The sequence below is a fragment of the Microplitis demolitor genome, chromosome 10, assembly GCF_026212275.2.
Source record: "Microplitis demolitor isolate Queensland-Clemson2020A chromosome 10, iyMicDemo2.1a, whole genome shotgun sequence".
Lineage (NCBI taxonomy): Eukaryota > Metazoa > Arthropoda > Insecta > Hymenoptera > Braconidae > Microplitis > Microplitis demolitor.
This window is the reverse complement of record NC_068554.1, coordinates 11,433,601-11,455,808: the sequence shown is the minus strand read 5'-3', so window position 1 is coordinate 11,455,808 and position 22,208 is coordinate 11,433,601. Positions and strand designations below refer to the sequence as shown.

General features: G+C 28.8%; 2 protein-coding genes across 7 annotated transcripts in view; one reads left to right on the top strand and one right to left on the bottom strand.

Moving 5' to 3' along the window:
• Nucleotides 1–22,208, top strand: part of LOC103576086 (uncharacterized) — a 67,553-nt gene that overhangs the window by 26,474 nt on the left and 18,871 nt on the right. For all 6 annotated transcript variants that reach the window (XM_053742608.1, XM_053742606.1, XM_053742611.1 and 3 more), the window contains exon 6: nt 7,678–7,765. In XM_053742608.1, the coding sequence (XP_053598583.1) occupies nt 7,678–7,765 (88 nt within the window). The remainder of the gene's footprint in view (nt 1–7,677; nt 7,766–22,208) is intronic.
• Nucleotides 932–22,208, bottom strand: part of LOC103576085 (fatty acid hydroxylase domain-containing protein 2) — a 61,176-nt gene continuing 39,899 nt past the window's right edge. Inside the window, exons 3-5 of the mRNA XM_008556125.3 lie at nt 21,217–21,648; nt 1,324–1,596; nt 932–1,246 (exon numbers count right to left, since the gene is read on the bottom strand). Coding sequence (XP_008554347.1) covers nt 1,081–1,246; nt 1,324–1,596; nt 21,217–21,648 — 871 coding nt within the window. The 3' untranslated portion in view covers nt 932–1,080. The remainder of the gene's footprint in view (nt 1,247–1,323; nt 1,597–21,216; nt 21,649–22,208) is intronic.

Here is a 22,208-nt window from a genome sequence, read left to right as displayed (position 1 = left end):
GGGATGGGTCGACTCGCTTTGACCGGACACGCGGCTGAAATTAAGTTATACTAAAGACACTGGTGATGAAAAGAAATTTCTTTGAGATTTAATTCAATTATTATATATAATAAATTTCATTTAACCAAGTCCCAGATATTTACAAAATTCCCCTTTATATAAAATTAAATTTTTTTCAAATTAATTGAGTTGTCCAATAAAGTAAATTTTATTCTACACTTAATTATTTAATGGACACGGGAAAATGAAATCAATAATTATTTACACTGGATCGCGTTGAAGAGAGATAAAAAATAATAATTTTATTATAAGTCTTATCTGGATTTTATTGAGTCGAACGTACTGCAGGTATCGGCCGTCGCTGCATATTGGACCTTCTCTTCCGAATCCTGGGCTGTTGATGTAGGATTTGATGCTGGACACTCACAAATCACTTAGTTAACAAACTTAACGTAATTTGGGTTTTAGAAACCAGTTTATAGAAAGAGAACAAATATATTTTAGAATTTTAACTTGTAATTTTACTACAATAAGAAAATCGAGCGACTAGTAAACGAGGCTGTGTATGTCAGCACTTCGGCTTGAGTGGATAGCTTGAGCTTGAATCGATCGCCTGCACTTCAATCGATTGCCTGCACTTGAATCGTCTCTTTTATCTAGTCGTCTTAGGCCCCAACCTCCGATGACCCCTACCTAATTATGCGCACATGACCGATTTACGGTCACCTGCTGCGTGGAATCATCACTTGTGGTCTAACGCCTAGCTCAGCCAAACTCGGCAATCAGGCTGCGATGAGAAAGATAGAGAAAGACCAAATCAAGACTGAGACAGCGAGAGAGCCGCACTCTCACGTCGTAAACCAACGCTGCCCGGTTGTATTAGGGAAATAATTAAATGCGATTGTGATGGTGGAAAATTATTAAGCAAGAGTATCAATAACTGCTTTTTATTGATTTGTATAGTATCGTATAAAATTATAATTATTTAATGAAAAACATAATTTTAATAATAGCTAATTAGTAATAAAATACAATAACAATATAATCTATATGATAATGAATGTGACTTAAAGATTAAATTTATTTTAACTTATTGTACTTAATTTCATCATCTGGAAACGTTTCTCTTGCTGGTATAAGACTTAACATCATAACGTGTCGCACACAGGCACGTGAAGTACGAAACTGTGTATCTGTACCATGAAGACGATCCAGTACACCTAAAACTCCATAACACTGATTAAATCTGAATAAAAAATAAAAATTTATTGTTATAACAATATCAATTAATCCATAAATAAAAAATAGATGATGAGTTATTACTTTAAATGATGAAAATCATGTGCTTCCGGTGATGGGAAAAAAGGCAAATGATAGCCGGAATGTGCGTTCAATGTTGACAAAATGGCGAGAGAAAACCAGAGCCAAGCTGTGGCAACATGGGAGCCAACAATAAATACTCCAATGAACGGTGGAATTAAATTAGATCCAATGTGCTCCAATGGATGACAGTAAATTGCCGTTACTGCAATCGGTGCTGTCCATTGATGATGTTGTTTATGAATATATTTATATAAATAACGGCTATGTAGTAACCTAGTTAAAAAATTAATAAATTCTGAAAAGTGATCAGCTACACCGTAAAAAATATGTCGTTAATGTGCAAAACAAGTGCGGGTTAAAATTTAAGTCTTAAATATTCAACATTCTTGTGTGCAAATATAAGATATTGTCAATTTGTAACAGGATAAAACTTATTTATTATCGAAAAAAGTCGTGGTTTTCCGCGGCTGTTCTGTTACTCGAGCTGTAAACTCCAATGAGTACGAGAATCCGTTTTTTGGCTTGTCACCGGGCGCACTAATTAAAGAAGCTCGGAAGTCAGTTCCAATTATAATCAAGTGGGGAAGCAATTTTCCGATAATTGCCGAAAATGCTCGAGTTAATTATAGATATAACCGGCTGACAGTGGCAAAGCTTAAGTGGTTTCTGTGCAGTCACGCTACTATGTTCCGACCAGGGGTGAGTAGTTACGCGTAACGGACAGTTCTTACGTATTTTACGTAAATCACGTATAATACCTTAAATGCAGTACTACACGTCGATTTTTAAGCCACCTAGAGGTCGTTCCTTGAAATTGCCCAATTTTTAATTTCTAACCGTTTTTCAACTGCTTCACAAGTGATAGGTCGAAGTATATAATTTTATCAAAAAATGAGTTTGTTTAAAAAAAGAGATTATCAATCATTCTTGAAGGAAAATGATTTTGCAATTGAAAAATTCTTTTAAACATCAGTGACCCATAATCCGCTTACCCAGGTCTATGTTTGCCCCGGATTCTTTTACTCAGAATCCCTTTACACAGAATTCTTTTACCCAGAATTTCTATTACCTATAAATTCTATGACCCAGAATATCTTTAACCCAGAAATCCGATTATACAGGATTTCTTTTACCCAGGTATCCGTTAACACAGATTCCTTTTACCCAGATTTGATAAAATCGGTGACCCATAATCCGATTACCCAGAACTACGTTTGCCCAGGATTCTTTCACCTAGAATCAGTTTACACAGAATTCTTTTCCCAGAATTTGTATTATCCATAAATTCTATAACCCAGAAATCCGATTACACAGGATTCCTTTTACCCAAGCATCCGTTAACACAGATTTCTTTTACCCAGATTTCAAATTTTTCAATTGATGGTTTAAATTCACTAGATGGCAAATAAATAACAATTTTTGAATAATTAAAAAAAAATAATTAGCTATCGAAATCAAGTACACGACTTGTTGAAATGCATTTATTTTTTAAGGGAAAAACATTATTGTAAACTTAATAATAATAATAATAACAATAATAACGATAACAATAACAATAGCAATAACAATAACAATAATAATAATAATAACAATAACAATAGCAATCACAATAACAATAGCAATCGCAATAACAATAATAACAATAATAATAATAATAATAATAATAATAATAATAATAATAATAATAATAATAATGGCCAACGGTGAATGTTGTGCGGCCAGCGGGGAGTTCGTTTACCCCGTGGCGCATTGTAGGCAATGTAGGTCAGCCTACGATCTGCTGATTTACCAATCGCACAACAACTTTTGCATTAGGTTAACTCCCTAATGTAAAGTATACCTGAGTTCAAGACGATTCTGAATCCAAAAGTGCTCCCCACAACCTGTCCTTCTCGGATGAGGGCAACCCACTAGCTGGGCGGAGCACCGAGATTCCGAACGATGACGACCTTGGCGAACAACGGACTGCATTTAGGTGGACGGAGGAATTACGAGCCGATCTCTTAAATTGGTGGAAATTTAATATAGTGGAAACCTAAAACATGCAAACCTTCTCAATAAGACAATTTATAGATAAATTGAGTAAAATATAAATAGCCCGAACTGGGAATCGAACCCAGACCATGTCGGTATCGAGCCGAGTGCTCTACCAGTTGAGCTATCCAGCACTATACTATATTCCGTTCAATTTGATCTATAACTTATTGAGCCACACCGTCTATCGTACGGTATTACACCAATTTAATATCACTATAGTTTGACTTTATACATGATGTATAATTTATACAAACCGGCATAATCATCATATAATAATAATAATAATAATAATAATAATAATAATAATAATAATAATAATAATAATAATAATAATAATAATAATAATAATAATAATAATAATAATAATAATAATAATAATAATAATAATAATAATAATAATAATAATAATAATAATAATAATAATAATAATAATAATAATAATAATAATAATAATAATAATAATAATAATAATAATAATAATAATAATAATAATAATAATAATAATAATAATAATAATAATAATAATAATAATAATAATAATAATAATAATAATAATAATAATAATAATAATAATAATAATAATAATAATAATAATAATAATAATAATAATAATAATAATAATAATAATAATAATAATAATAATAATAATAATAATAATAATAATAATAATAATAATAATAATAATAATAATAATAATAATAATAATAATAATAATAATAATAATAATAATAATAATAATAATAATAATAATAATAATAATAATAATAATAATAATAATAATAATAATAATAATAATAATAATAATAATAATAATAATAATAATAATAATAATAATAATAATAATAATAATAATAATAATAATAATAATAATAATAATAATAATAATAATAATAATAATAATAATAATAATAATAATAATAATAATAATAATAATAATAATAATAATAATAATAATAATAATAATAATAATAATAATAATAATAATAATAATAATAATAATAATAATAATAATAATAATAATAATAATAATAATAATAATAATAATAATAATAATAATAATAATAATAATAATAATAATAATAATAATAATAATAATAATAATAATAATAATAATAATAATAATAATAATAATAATAATAATAATAATAATAATAATAATAATAATAATAATAATAATAATAATAATAATAATAATAATAATAATAATAATAATAATAATAATAATAATAATAATAATAATAATAATAATAATAATAATAATAATAATAATAATAATAATAATAATAATAATAATAATAATAATAATAATAATAATAATAATAATAATAATAATAATAATAATAATAATAATAATAATAATAATAATAATAATAATAATAATAATAATAATAATAATAATAATAATAATAATAATAATAATAATAATAATAATAATAATAATAATAATAATAATAATAATAATAATAATAATAATAATAATAATAATAATAATAATAATAATAATAATAATAATAATAATAATAATAATAATAATAATAATAATAATAATAATAATAATAATAATAATAATAATAATAATAATAATAATAATAATAATAATAATAATAATAATAATAATAATAATAATAATAATAATAATAATAATAATAATAATAATAATAATAATAATAATAATAATAATAATAATAATAATAATAATAATAATAATAATAATAATAATAATAATAATAATAATAATAATAATAATAATAATAATAATAATAATAATAATAATAATAATAATAATAATAATAATAATAATAATAATAATAATAATAATAATAATAATAATAATAATAATAATAATAATAATAATAATAATAATAATAATAATAATAATAATAATAATAATAATAATAATAATAATAATAATAATAATAATAATAATAATAATAATAATAATAATAATAATAATAATAATAATAATAATAATAATAATAATAATAATAATAATAATAATAATAATAATAATAATAATAATAATAATAATAATAATAATAATAATAATAATAATAATAATAATAATAATAATAATAATAATAATAATAATAATAATAATAATAATAATAATAATAATAATAATAATAATAATAATAATAATAATAATAATAATAATAATAATAATAATAATAATAATAATAATAATAATAATAATAATAATAATAATAATAATAATAATAATAATAATAATAATAATAATAATAATAATAATAATAATAATAATAATAATAATAATAATAATAATAATAATAAAAATAATAATAATAATAATAATAAATAATAAATAATAAATAATAAATAATAAATAATAAATAATAAATAATAAATAAAAAATCCTGGGCAAACATAGATCTGGGTAATCGGATTATGGGTCACTGATGTCTACCCAAAAATTGGATAAGAAAAATATTGCTCGATGTTTAAAGTGTAATCATAAGCGAAAGAATACTGCACAACTTTGATTACAGAGTCACCGGTAAATATTTATTTATACGTTTATTTAATTAAAAAAAAAATTATTAATCTTTTTATAATAATTAATATTATTTTATTTTTAAATTTATATCAGACATATACACTACCGTCCAAAAGTTTGGAAGCAGCAAGGTAAAATCGAATAAAACCAAACTAAGTCATTTAAATTTAAATGTATTGATAAAAAAATAAAGATCAAACAGAAACTAACTTAAACAAAATAAAAAAATAACATACAATGGTAAATTAGATTAAATTTTAGCTTCATCAAAGTGTCCACCTTTCTCCTTTATAATCTTCTCACATATTCTGGGCATTCTATTAATCAATTTTTTTAAATAATCTTTATCTAATTTGTTCCATTCGTTCTCTAATAGCTGCCACAAATGTTCTGAGCTCGTAGGACAACGACTTTTCACCCTCCTGTCAAGTTCATCCCAAACAAGTTCAATGGGAGAAAGATCAGGGGATTGAGATGGCCATTGCATGATGTTTAAAATGTTTTCAGCTTTTTTCTTGTTTAAAAAGTTCTGGCACAATTTAGACGAATGCTTAGGATCATTATCCTGTTGAAAAATGAATCCAGAACCAATGAGACTTAGTCCACTGGGTATGGCAGAATCTTGGAGAATTTTTAAATAGCTTTCCTTGTTTAATTTTCCGGTTATCCTCACAAGATTGCCGGGTTTACTGTTGCCAAAACACCCCCAAACCATGACATTACCACCACCATGTTTGATGGTAGGCACTGTACATGCCTCTGAAGCCCTCTCTTCTTTTGACCGGCGTACAAAGACACGTCTATTGGATCCGAAAATCTGAAATTTTGATTCGTCACTCCAAAGGACATTTTCCCATTGTTCTATAGTCCAGTTTTTATGCGCTTTTGCCCATTCTAGTTTATTTTTCTTATGTCGATTTGTTAGTTTGGGTTTTTTAGCAGTAACACATCCTCTTAATCCCGCAGACAGTAAGCGTCTTTTAACAGTAGTTGTTGAAATGGGTGTTTCTCGCGTATCATTCAGAGCTGCAGTGATCTGTGGTGCAGTTAAGCGTCGATTCCGTTTAGAAAGAACTCTAATGAAGTTGTCCTCTTGATTTGTTGTAGATTTGGGCCTACCAGATCTCTTTCTATCTTCATTTTTCCCCGTTTCTTGTTTTCTAGCAAAGGTATAGTGGACACCTTTACAAGAAATTCCGAGCCTTTCTGCGATTTGACGTTCACTGTATCCTTCCTCGCGTAGAGTGCAAATAGCGCTTCGCTGTTCAAGCGTGATTTGCTTGCGTTTTGCCATTTTCAGAAGAAAAATACGGTCAAAGTAGTAGCCGATATCTTTCGAATACAGACAATGTTAATATCACAACTTTTACGTGCCAATGCTCAAGTGCGACTGAATAAGGTCTAAAAAAGTTAAAACCAGCAAACATTATCAATAAAACTACACCATTGCATAGGATAAAGTAGCCGACGGATTGTCATAAAACACGTGTTTCGTCAATATTAAGGAATTCCTTAAAACTTGATGAATGTAGGATAATAATCCTTTTGTGTTTGTGTAGACAGTCGTAAAAGGTTGTAAAACTTAAGATTATTGCTAATTTTTACCGCTATTAGTCGGCATTTATTTGTTTTGTTTGAAAACAGGTGTGCTTCCAAACTTTTGGACGGTAGTGTATGTGTTGGGAGTACTACTAATTCTTTGGATAAAACTGAGGTAAATTTAAAAGACGATAATTATATTTATACAAAAAAAAAATGTTTTACGCTAAATTTTTCAAAAATCCTTTTGTATATTTTTGCAGGTGCCAAGTGAATCATCTAAAAAAATATCTGCTGATTGATCCTTTCGTAACCACTCCGAAACAAACTCAAATTCTCTGTCTAATTTTGGTAATGACTTAACAATTATTGATAAAAAATTAACACAATTTTTCGTCGGGTATAATATACCATTTACTGTTGTTGAATCAGTTCAGTTCGAAGAGTTTATAAATTCTTTAAATCCAAATTATAAACTACGTGCAGAAAAACTCTTTTAAATGTTTGCTTACTATTTTAAATGATGAATTAAACAATGAGTATCTTCTCAATTACCCGGGAAAAAAATTAAGATCTGCATTTTGTCTATATCTGCGCAAATCAAATTAAATCTATTCAGATCTAGACAGGCTGATTTTTGAACAAAAAGTTATATCAGCCTAGATCTACTTTGATCTAAACAGATCAAATCAGATCTGATCATACCTATTCATACATAAAATTTGATCTAGGCAGATCTGAACTTTTTTTCCCGGGCATTCATAAATTCATTCTCATCGCAGAAAATCCATGATTTCAAAAAGAGTGTATGACTAAGTTTTTACGATAAAGATTACTTTCAAATCGTTTCTTCGTGCTCTGTTTTTACAAAATACTCCTGACTTGAGTTCAATAGATGGTGCCAAGATACTCGACATAATATACGTCATGTAGAAAACTTAACCGGTATTTTACCTAGTATTATACATGTATGAAACTATGTATAATACTTCAAGTATTTTACTTGCCCTTCTCTGGTTCCGACCGTGTCCCCACTGTATTTTACCAACGTTTTTACGGTGGTTTAAAAGTCTTTCGAATGTGAGTTCACGGTGTTCCCACGGTGACTTTCCCGTGGTCCCATGGTGGCTTCACAGTGGCTTTGCAGTCATTTCTACGGTGAGCTCATGGTGGTTCCACGGCGGCCTCAAAGTATTTCTGCGTCTGTTTTTTGGCCATTTCATCGTAGTAGCGCGGTATTTCGTCATTTCCACGATAATTTCATGGTTTTTTCCACCATAGATATAATTTTTTCTTATAGTTTTCAAATCTCTGTATCAATCATATTTTTTTTATTTTTTCAGTATTTTTCATAATTATCTTTCTCAAAGTATGATGTTAAATTATTAAAATGAACAAAGCTTAGTATTTTACTCGCTCCAAGAAAATTTTAACTTGCCCTAAAAAATTTATTGCATAATGAATTGAAAACGAAAGTTTTCTTGGGGCGAAAAATAATTTCCTAAGCCAAGAAAATTTTTTTATTCTCAAGGAAGTTTTTGTTTTCATTTCATTATGCAAAATTATGTATATAATGATTCATAAATCTTATAAAGTATACAAACTTTTTTAAAATTTTTGGAAATAGGCTAACAAAACCATTAGCGGGTCAGTTAAGTGAATTTCGAAGTTTCAATAATGAATTTAGTTATAAAAAAGTGAGATGTCAAATTAAAAAAATTTTAGTTAAGTTTGAAAAATTTCAACTTTTCATTAATATAATTTACCAAATATAGTACTTATTGTTTCACTGTTAGTGGGTATACAGCTATTGGTCTCGTTACCCGATAAACAATAATATAATTGAATATAATGCAAATGAGAAAATCAATCATTTATTTGATATTCTTAATTTTCTTAAGTTCATTTGTGTCCAAATAAATACAATCAACCACGACTTTCAAGTGTGTAATTCGACACAGTGGATTACACACAGACTTTCGATTCAAAAGTGTCGGCATCGAGCCTACGAGTGGGCGTTTTTTTTTTTTTCTTCATTTTTTCATCGATAAAAATTGTAGTTACATCGTGAAACCATGAACTCACCGTAGAAATACTTAGATATCATGGTTAAAAAATCGTCAAACCGTCGGGAAACCATTGTAAACTCACCATGGAGATTGTTGAAAACCACTGTGGAGCTACCGTGGAACTACCGTGGGATTACTGTGTCCTTACGGTCGAAACACCGTTGAAACACTTAAAATGTCGTGGAAACGCGGCCGGAATATAGTGGCGTGATTGCACAAAGAATACCGTGGTTCCATTGCATTACAACCACGTTCCTACAGTCATTCCACGGTGGTTCAACGGTGTTTCCACCGTGTCTACACCGTGGCGCTAAAATCGTAAGGGATTCTATAAAATAAGAGAAGAAGGGATTCGTTTTTTACTTATTCAAATATTTTAAAAAATCAATTTCACATTCATTACACTACCCCTTCTCAATAAAATTATCCTCCCGATAATAAAATTAAGTTTGAAAAATCGAACTTAATTGAAATTAAAATCATTTACAATTTCGGTTTGATTCCGCTATGGTCCCAACACATCCTATCTATTACCTTACAGGGAAAAAACACCATAGCCCAAAAACAATCCTATGGCTAATGCAAAGATAATAAAAAAAAAATTTTTTAAATAGTCTATAATTTGATTGAGCTTATAATTGATAAAAAAAAATATTCTGCTAAGAAGTTAATTGATGTACGTGATTCTATTTTCCTATTTAACGAACCAAAGTAAATAAAATTAAAAGTGTAACCCTCCTCTTGGTTAAATGGATCTTCAATAGGAATGGGAACAGGTTCAGGATGGAAACAGGAACTCCTTTCTCTCCTTCTTGAAGGACTAAGAACGGTATCCTCCTCTCCTTTCCTAATGAAATTGGAAACATTATCTGCACATAATAAACAAAACAAAACGAGTATCTCCAACATTTTATTAAATTTCATATTTAAACATATTACATCGTTATTTTTTATTATTTATTAGTTGTTAATTTATAAACTTTAATTGTGATCAATTCAGTCACAGAAAAAAACGTAGTTCAAAATTAACTAATAATTATAGTCGTAAAATAAAAAATACTTTGCGAAGAGAAATTTACAATCCAAACCAAAAATTACTATTATTAATGGAAAATTCTATTTTTTTGTTGATTCTTACAATCAGTATTGTCAATTTTACGATTTGTAAAAATTATAATACAGATTAGCAAAAATTGAATAAAGAATGGTAATAATCCATAATTATTTCACGGCGATCATTTTGGAAATAAAAATATTCAAAAATCTCTTTGATAATATTACAATTCTGAGTTAAAAACATTTGTAAGAGTAGAAATTGAATATTACAATTCATTTAGAATAAATTGCTATAAAACATAATTATTTTCATTTATTCTATAAAATTCGGTTCATTAAAGAAAAAATATTAGCATAGAGTAGATAGTGTTTTTTATTTGGAAACAACAGAAAAGTCACTCATGACTCAAGTTATGTTCATATGAATTTCGCAGAAATTATTCATTTATATTCCAATTAGTACAATTTGTAAGATTATTAATTTTACTTCACAACATTTTCGAACTATTACCGAAACAATTGTAATAAGAACTCGAGTATTCTAAAAATTATAATATCCCTCGCAGTTTTCATGATACGGTTTAAGCACTGTATTAAAAGAGCATAAACGTAGTCGATAGTATGTAGTATTGCCATATTTATTCGGTATATTTGTGAAATTTTATTAAGGTATTCCTACAGAGTTTATATGGCATTTCTACGGAGTTCACACAGCAATTCTAATGATTTAATAAGATATTTCAACGGAATTTATCCAGTACAGATTAATAAAAAATTATGTATAATTATTCATGATAAATGGCTCTATACAATTATATAAATCTATATATAAATATGATTGATTTACAGTATGTTATGTCACTCGTATATTTTTAATTATATAATAGAGACTCTACAGACTTTTCATTAAAATATTTTTTTTTTAAAGTTCAAGTTCAATTTCAGAGATAAATTATTTATGGAAACATTGATAATAAATATTTTTGTCATTATGTAATATAGAATATACTATATTACCATCATAAAAGGTACTTATCACGCTGTCAAATAATGGAGAAGTATGCAGGCCAGAATAGTCTGAAGTTTGGAATTTAATAGTTCTGAAATTAATATCTTACCAGGAACACTACAAGCGGTTGGGCGCGATCTCGTAGCAAGCACCGAACTATTCTCGCTTCTGCTACCTAGCAACAGTGACTTCCCTCTCCTCCATATATATCTTCTCTCCCAAGAAATTTTTCTCTCGATTTGAACAACTTTTTTTTTCTTGGTTGGAGCATACTAAGATTCTTGCGTTAAATGAATAGTAATTATTCCAAAAAAATTTTTTTTTCAAACAGACAATGCAATATTGCTACAATAACCTGATACGGACTTCACCAATAAAATATCTCTTATATTAAGAAGTAAAAACTCTTAAAACAAGTACAAATTTTTCGATTAACCTTGGTGGATTTGAATCCCGGTGGAAACACCGAGGAAGTGTAAACACTGGAAACGCCGTGGATCCACGACGGTTACACAGTGAGTTTGTGCCATTTTACCACCGTGGTTCCACGGTGTGTCCACCGTGTAACCACTGCACTGAGAGAAAAAACTGGTTTTCTGAGCTAGGAAAAACATAGTTCAATGAAGCCTTCACTGTTACCCTCAATTCAGATAACTCATATATAGTTGTAAAATGTACGATGATATCATAGTTGCTTTAACTGTGTTATAGTTCAATGAACAATGACAATAGCGAACGTAACTAAGTAAAAAATGGTATTCTTATTACAAAAAAATAATGAAGAAAAATCCTTAATTATATTTGTCGGCGACTTAAATGATACTGAATTAATAAAATTATAATCGTACAATTGCTGAATCATTTGTGATTCTGCTGAACTATAAGTTCTGAGAAATAATATTAAATAGTTAGCACAACAAAACAAATGCTTAGTTAAAACTACTACTTTCAAATAGTTTTGGGCACTATGATATAACTTAAGAAACTAGAAATATTAGTTAAGATGATTATTTTTTCATTCCTATCTCTTTCTAGTTACCACAACCATGCACTTTTCTCTCAGTGTGTGGTCTCACCGTGTAACCACCGAGATTAAACGATATACACACTGATATTTATACATAATAATATAAATTTTTATAGTTCAATTTCATAAAAATATATACAATCACATTATTTTGTATATAATCCTACACATTTATCTATTTAGTCAAAAAACTTAGATATAATTTTTTAATTTTTGATATAATTTTATAAGTTTATAGAAAATTTTATATGATCATACAAAATTTCTAATAATTGAATTCTAGCAAATTCTATCTGATAGCAATTTCTCAGTGAGTATCATGCTATGCAGGTGTGTGAATCATAAAGCCTTGTGAAATAATTAAGATACACACATATAACGTAACATAATTCAAAAAAATTGATTTTATAATGATTCATAAATCTTACAAAGTCCATGAAATTTTTCAATTTACCACATTCATAAATGTTATAAAGTATACAAATTTTTTTTTAATTTCTGGAAATAGGCTAACAAGATCATTAACAGTTAAGAGAATTTCAAAGTTTCAATAATGAATTTATTTATAATAAACCGAGATATCAACTTACAAAATTTTTATTCAAGTTTGAAAAATTTCACTTTCTCATTTATGTACGTAATTATATCCCAATATAATACGTATACACGTATAATTAATCAAAATAAAAATCAATATAAATAACATGCATATATATGTAATTGACCAAAACAAGTAGACGGAAAAAAAATTCCAGTTAAATTTACGATGCCAACATCGTAATTTTTTCAATGGATTATTTTAGTGGTGGGGACTAGACTTTTAAAATCATAATTTTTACGATGTAGCATTGGAAATTTTATATAAGAAACAATATTTCAGACAAATAATACAAATTCTTAAGCTCTTTAGTATAAATTACGATGTGAACATCGTAAAATTTGAAGAGAAATTTTAAATAAAAGAATAAAATAATAACCGTTCGAGAATTGGAATCGAATCCGAGTATTTTCGAGTGTGAAGTGTCCGACGCCTTGGACCATTCGGCCACTGACGTAGTCTTGGGTAGTTCGCGAACGACCTAGGTCGGAAGAGCACTCCTTTAGGTGAACTATGCGAACTAGTTCGTCGATGATCTCGCTCTTAGTTCTTTTTATATTTTTTTTAGCGTCGGTTTTACTAGACACTGGCGCTATGTGACCAACCGAGTTATTTACTTTTTCTGTGCGCGCCTTGATATTTCGAGAGACTATATTTATATATTAGATCATTACTCAACGAGACTAGCTGTTGACTAATGATAAATATAAATTATTTAATTTTTTCATTTTTACTTAAGTAAAAGATTTGATGTGCTATAAAAAATGTCAACTTTAATCGTAATAATTAGCATTTTTTAAGCATTGTAATATAATTACGCATTATACTAGAAACGAGACTAGCTGTTGACTAATTATTAATATAAATTCTTTTATTTTTTCATTCTTATTTAAATAAAAAATTTTATGTTCCATAAATAAACGGAACCAACATTAATCATAAATATATTTTTTTCTCTATTTATTGTTTTTATTAAATTATTTAAAAAAAAGAACTAATGAACTAAAAGAGCGAACTAGTTCGCCATTGGATTATGAACTAAATTGAGCGCTCTCAGTGGTGACCGATTAGGCCCAAGACTACACTGACGGTCCTACGAGTCGACGTTATTTTTGAGATCCATATGAACGATTTGAATAAACATTCATAACTCACAAGAGCACCTCTTACGGAGTACGCAGTTACTATTTAAAAATTGCGATGTCATATTGTAATTTTTATAACTTCCATCATATTATAACAAAGGCAGCACTGTAATATTTATTTTATTCAAAAACAAATAGAAAGATAATATTCGGCATTCGAAATGGAAGTAGATTTCTCATTATTTGATTATTTCAAACTTTCAAATAAACATTAATAACAAAATATATGTTGTTTTTTTTCGACATTCTCAAAAATTCTCAAGGTTGTAGAACAGAAAAAATTGTAAAAAAATTTTAAGTTGGATGCAAAAAATTTAAGAATTGAAATTAAAAAATTGAAAAAATTATCGAAATGATAAGTTGAATTGCGAAAATTAAAGTTGGAAAGAATTAAATTATCTACGAAAAAGTATTCTGTGTTTTTCACTATAGAATTAATAGTTGATCCAAAATTAAATAAAATAATTAGACTAGAAATTTCAATTATGATAGATCTAAGTGTCATACTAGAAATCCAGTCATATACACTGTCCATAAAACACACTTGAATTGAGATATTTGGATTATATAAGTGTTACACAGCAATAATATGAATTCAGTCAGTTTTATAAATTTATTAAGATAATAAATATCTTTTCTCCCACCAATTTTTTTTTTTGCTTCAACAACTTTTTTTTTGTTGGTTGAGGCATAAAAAAATTCTCTTGTTAAAAAAAATAGTAATTATTCCGAGATATTTTTTTTCTTTAAACTTAAAAATGCAATATTGATACAAAAAAATTAACACATCTTGCTACAAAAAATATCTCTTCTATTAAGAAATAAAAACTTTTGAAACAAGTAAAAATGCTTCGATTTAAGCATGAGAATAAGTTGACTTAAAAAAAAATCTTTCGATTCAAGATAATTTCTTACAGCAAAAAAGGAAGTGCAAGAAAATTTTGATTTTTCGCATTAATCGGAAAAATTATCTAAAATTATCTGCTGTTTTTGAGAATTATAAAAACACCGAAAGAACACTTAATTTGAATCCAGAAATTGTTTCTGATCGATTCGGGATATCAAAATTTTCTGACCCTAAATAAATAATTATCTTGAAATTTTTATTCTTAATTAAAATTTTTTTTTCTCAAGTTGACATATTCTTATTCTTAAAGCGAAGAATTTTTACTTGTTACAGAAGTTTTTATTTTTTAATATGAGATATTTTTTTGAAGCAAGATGTATTAGTTTTTTGTAGCAATCTGCATTTTTTTGTTTGAAGAAAATAAAATTGCTTGAAATGAGTACTATTATTTAACGTAAGAATTTTTTATGCTCCAACCAAAATAGAAAAGCTGCTTAAATTAAGCGATAAATTTCTTGGGAGAAAAGATATACATGGAGGAGAGGGAAGTCACCAGAGCAAGGTAGCAGCAGCGGGAGTAGTTCGATGCTTGCCACTAGATTGTACCTACCTCTTGTATCGTCCCTGATAAGAAACTTATTTCAGAAGTATTATACTCCGAACTTGAGAATTCTGGCATGAGTACTTCTCTGTTATTCAACAGATCGACAAAGTATCATTTTTGATTGTGATGTTGTATGTACTAAATTACATTATGACATTAATGTTTCCTAAAATAGTTTTTGTAACGCTAGAAAAACATCAAGTACATTTAAGGTAATAGAAAAAAATTTTTTTATATTTATCATATAAATGCTGGCTATGAAAGAAAAAAAAATTTAGTAACAACGAATCAAAATTTGTAGTGCAGATCGCTAAATAATTTTGTTTTTTGCAATCCTAAATTATGGAAATGGCAACTATGAATGTTTAGTTACAATAAGTCAAATTAGTACATTTTCAGAAAGTTCGATTTTCTAGTGTGTACTTCTAGACACAAATACTTATTCCTACAATTATAAATGATCTAAGATCTATAAATGATAAGGACTAAGTGTACATTATTAACATCACAATAATCTTATTGTTTATTAGATTAAGAATAAATTATTTACTACACTGTGAAAAATGTCCAACAAATTTTACTATGGGTGCATTGTAACCCCGGACCATAAGAAAACTGTTACAAAATTTACAAGTATCCCATAGTAAACGGTATGCGCAGATGACACGATTGGGACCTATGCGCATACGTTTACTATGGGACACTCGTAAATTTTGTACCAGTTTTCTTATGGTCCGGGGTTACAATGCACCCATAGTAAAATTTAATAGGAATTTTTCACAGTGTGCAATATAAATTATAGTTATGTTAACTTTAAACTGACGGTAATAAAAACTTTCCCTAAACTAGTTATTGCTATCTTAGTTCATTATTGCTATCTTAGTCTTATGTAACTAAGAAATAGTAAGAATGATTATATATTCGTAGAGCACTTTACTGCGGTGTATTAGTTACTGAAACTGACTTCGATAGCTGAGTCGTCTATGAACTACGATTTCTTAGTTCAGAAAACCGATTTTTTCTCTCAGTGTGGCTATGTATAGAGCCGATGTCCTTTTTAAACAATTTTATACATAACTATGTAACCAAAATTACACATATCGCAATTACTTACATACAGGATTTTAGAGCGCACGAAAAAAAAAACTAAGAAATTTTTTCGTTATTAGTAATAACAGATTTTCAATTGTATTTTGATGTTTTAAAAGTGATGTATTTTTTCAATCTCATATAGCACAAGTAAACTCAGTAGTCACTGTTTTTTCCCTAAATTAAAAATTTCTACTCGGTCAGAGCTTAAATTGATTACACATTTGATGATTCCCACATTACCAAAATGATTGAACGAAAAAGAAAATAAAAAAAAAAAAATACAGAAATTTAGTAAGTCTTTTTTTTTAATTTAGTTGTAACGGAGTGGAATGCTTTCACCTTGCGTTTGAATTTTAATTTTGACTCGCGCCAAAAGAACCGGCCTCCTTCAACAACTGTCAATATTGAAGCAAGTACAGTCACTGATGCGCCGGGGTCGCTGTGGTCGAGTTTCTCGACGTTTGGTTTTAGGGGTTGGCCAACCTGAGTAGAGAGGTACTACTACCACTACCATCTTGGTTTTCTACTACCAGTACAACTACCATCTACTACTATACGTGCTGATAGTCATACTTATAATGGGCCAAGAGCATATAAGCCCACCTCAGGTGGAAGCTTATTCTTACTTGAGTTACTTAAGTTTTAATTAAATTATTAATAATTATTGTAGAATAGACCTGTTGGATTTTAAAAGGTTTGGAATGAATTGGTGGACTTGGAAGGAACTGGTTGAAGGTCTTGGTTATGGAGGGAAAGGATCAGTGAAAAGAAAAACTGGTTATGGTTGGAAATTGTTGGAGTAAGTCGAGTCGTTTTGTTCATTGTCGGGTCAACTGTTTAAATTGTGAAATAATATTTTATGATTTGAGGAGTCGTTATATTTATCTAATTTAGTCGAGTCAGTTTTGTTTAGTTATTCGAGTCATTATCATTAGTCATTTCGGTTTATTGTTCATCTTTTCAGTATTTATTTGTAAAGCGGCTTCGTTTAAGTAAATTTCATAGTTTCTTATATTTCTATTAAATACGTATAGTTCATTGAATTTATAACAACCTTCCTGATAAGTTAGGTATAAGATCTCTCTCTCTTAGTTTTAATACCGAGTGGTCCAGTACGAGGATATCCTCGTCCTGAGATTTCACTGAGAAGAGCTGGACAGGTACGTAAGACACCTCAAGTTTTACACATGTGTGGGTTCTTGTTTTATCAAGACCACAATCAAATTGATAAAATAAGTGGGACCCATTGCATAGTTGAAATTTCTATACATAGTTATGTATATATTGGAAATTTTAATAAATGGCCTACGGTGACCTAAAAACACCTACAACTTTTTTTTTCGAGTCTCTTAAGAAAATTTGTTGGTTTAAGATGTTTTAAGAAAACTTTCCGAAAATCAGCTCGATAAAAAATTTCCAAGAAGTCGCTCACGAATTTTGAATGTTTCCGAGTACTGTTTTTTGAACATTTTCGAGCAACCCTTGAATTTTAATAATAAAGCTTTTCGATTTTTTTACTATCAATTTGTATCATAACGAATAAAACTATAACCCGAGAGATAGAAATAATAAGTTACTTACATACTTTTATATTTTTTAATTCAATTTTTAGGTTTTTTTGGTTATTCAAAACTTACCCAATTTTATTGTTTCAAACTGTCTTGCATTTTTTCGGTTATGCAAAAATTATATTTTAGTGAAATGACAATAATTGAGTTTTAAAAAAATACATATACATATTAAATAATAACAATAATAATCATCATCATCATTTTATAAACCGCATTCAGACAGGTAATAGGTCTGTAGTTTTTTGACTCAGACAAGTCACCTTTTTGGGGATGAGCGCAGTTTGTCCCTCTACAAACCAGCACGGAATATTTTCGTCACCTCTGATAAACGCTGTAAAAATCCGGGCCAGATGACTATGGGTGGACGCGAATTTCTTCCACCAAAATAAAATAATGTCACCCGGACCCAGAGCAGCCCAGTTCTTACCATCATTCAGGGCTGACTTCAGGGCTCTCTTCATCCGCATTGTCGTTTCGATGTTCTCGACAAAATGCTTCGAAGTCGTTTAAAGCTGAAGTGTCATGATTCACGTTTGGTTGATCCCCATACAACTCGGACCAGAAAGCTTCTGCTCGCTCGATGGATGGGGGATCACTAGAAACAGATGTTTTAGGTGTCAGAAAGCGTGAAGGACTCAACCGAAACAAAGAGTTATCGGTAAGCCGCTTCAGCTTTTTCTCTAGTGACTTTTTAGCAGTCACTAGAGCCCGCAATCTGTTAAGGAACTCTGCCTTAATGTTAAAATTAGTATCCTTATTTAGAGTGTGATGCTAGCATCGTAGTCTTTGAATGTAAACGCTTTACGAGTATTTACATACTCAATTACACACTGAATGTGGGAGACATGTTTCTGGAGATCATCGATCTTCAGTGACAGCTGCCCAATGCGACTTCTAATCTTAGTCTCAGGAGAAAACGTATTTCTCCTTGCTGGAGGTAAGATTAAGGGGGCAGCATCGTAGACAGCTTGATTGATGGTGAGCAAAGTAGAGTCTTCCTGAATTCGGGCAGATAGTTCGTGATTTTCCGTGTCAAGTAGATGTTTTTGGTAATTTATCTTCTTCGAGATACATATTTGCCGAGATACATAAAAGAGGCTTTTCAGGTTGCAAAGAGAATCTATTCATTGATCGTTGTATTATACAAGATGCGATCATTTATCAGCACAACCTGTCAATGGGCTGGATTGACTACCGCAAGACATTTGACTCAACACCTCATGAGCTTATTCTCTTTTTGCTCAAATGCCTCGGAGTCAATCGTAATACAGTGGGATGCATTCAGCGTACGATGCGGCTTTGGTGAACACGGTTCCACATCTCATGTGGCAACAACAAATTAGTGACCGAAGTTGTGCAGAAAAAAAGGAGTCTTTCAGGAAGATTTCCTGAGACCTCTGCTGTTTTGCATCTCACTGCTGTCAATATCTGTTGCGCTACGCCGTACCCGTGGATATTTAGTGGGCCCACCACCTGATCGGAAGTACTCGATCGCCCACTTACTCTACATGGATGATCTGAAGGTATATGCTCCTGATGAGAAACACCTTCAGATAGCCTTGAACATCCCGCATGGAAAAATTATATGTAACATTTTTCTAGTTATTTTCATTCTAATGTCAAGCTCTTAAAATCAATCAGAACACTATTTTTTTAAGCAGTCCAGCTTTAAATCAATATAATTTTCCGAACCCACTTGAGTAATTAGGATATATATTGGTAAAATTTTATGAAAATTTTACCATGAGGACAAATACGATGGTTAAATTTCTATGGAATCTACAGGGATTGATAAAGGTGTTAGACTGATCAGATCAGTATATTGCACGACTCATGATGCGAAGTATCAGAGAGTGCTTTACGATCGAAAAATTTTTTTCGCCTCATTTTGGCAGCTATTTTATTATTATAGCCTTGTTAGTTCACGAAATCAAGATATTTTGCATACTATTGTCGAGATAATTTAATGGAGATTAATTCCATACTTTTTAAAAATTGATTTACTGCAATAGAATCGGAAAAAAACACCAAAATAGGTCAAAAAATTTTCCTGTCCGTCATGTATGAAACCCCGGAAACACTGTAACTTGTGAAAAAATGCATTATTTGAGTTAAATTTTTTTTTAAAAAATTCTAATCGACGATTGTAGGTCACTGAATGCGAATGATTAATTAATTCAGTGTCGTTTAATTACAATTCATAAAAAACGAAAACTACAACACTGTATATCTATATATATCCATGTAAAATTAACATGGATGGTGATATATCTATATCTATAGATATTATGTACATTTTATTCCACCAGGGGCGCCTGTGCACCACTTTCCTAGTACAGCTTTTTTTTTTTTAAATAAAAATTTTTTTTTTCTTTTTTTTTTTTGCACGACTCATATGTTTTTTTTTATTTCTTTTTTTTCAATTCAATTTTCTTTTTTTTATTTGTTTTTACTTATATATATATATATATTTTTTTTTATTATTAATCGAGATATTTTAAGAAAATTCTTTTGTAATTATAAAAAATTACTAATACAATTAAAAAAAAAAAAAACAACAAATTTTAAATATTTTAAATTTATTCGTGCTTCCCGCCATTTTTTTGTTATTATTTTATTATTTCATAATAAATGAGCATTATGAGTCGTGCACTTTTGGATTTTCCAAATTTTTTTAAATTATTAAGAAATAAATCAAGGAAGCCTTTTCCTATGTCTATGGCCAACGATATCTCATGAACAAATTATCTAATTTTGATCGTATTATTTTTCCCAAAAATTTACCTGTGTGAATAGTAGAAGCCTATTTCTTCAAATAGAATATGAATAGCTATTTCAACCAATACCCAGTGGAAAGTTGGTAGTTCACGGACTTGTGGATAACCTCGCCATTCCATCAGATAGTAACTTAAGTAGACGACTGGAAGACCGACGACTACTTGATTAAATAAGACTTGAACGATTACTTTGAGCAATGCTCGTGTGTCAACAGGCTCGTTGGTTCCAGGTTGAATTTTGTAGCGTCTTAATCCTGCAGGACGATTTGTTACATCTAAAATCGTGTAAATGCCGCCAAATAACCAGTAGACAACAAATGTCAATAATAGGGAGCCATATACCCATAGGGTTCGTGGATCATCGCCAACTGCATCGAGGATTTTATCCCATTGGGCTTGCCAGAAGTCACCCGACGCACCCCAAAATCTTTGTAAGTGCCTGAAAATTGGTTTTAATACAAAAATAATGTTGGAGCAATAGAAAAGAAAATCGACTATGCGAGGTATACAAACCACTTTTGACTCAAATAAAAATTGATAATATATCAAAAGTTTTTGTTTTAAAGACGCACTTGGGACATTCTACGCCACATCACCGAGACCGTTCTACCAAACATTTTTGATTTAGCTAATCAATTTTTGTAAATGTTATGCTACGTAAGCTATGATTTTTTTTTTTTACATTTTTATCCCGATTTTCTAAAACACTATACATTTTTGACAAAAAATTTTTGAATGCCAAAAACTTTTTGAAAAATGTAGATATAAATATGAACATGAATATCATTTTTCAGTTTTAAATTAGCCTGTTTCTTCTGAAGAATTAAAAAAGATCCGCCTGAGGAAGCAGTAGTGGGGGATACATATGTTTTGAATTCTCTATTGACAGTAACGTTAAACGCATGTCTTATTATTAAAATAAATGACTTAATAAAGCGAATAAAAAATATTAAAAAATAAATTATCATGCCTACCAAACATTGTGCATTCGCTAATTGC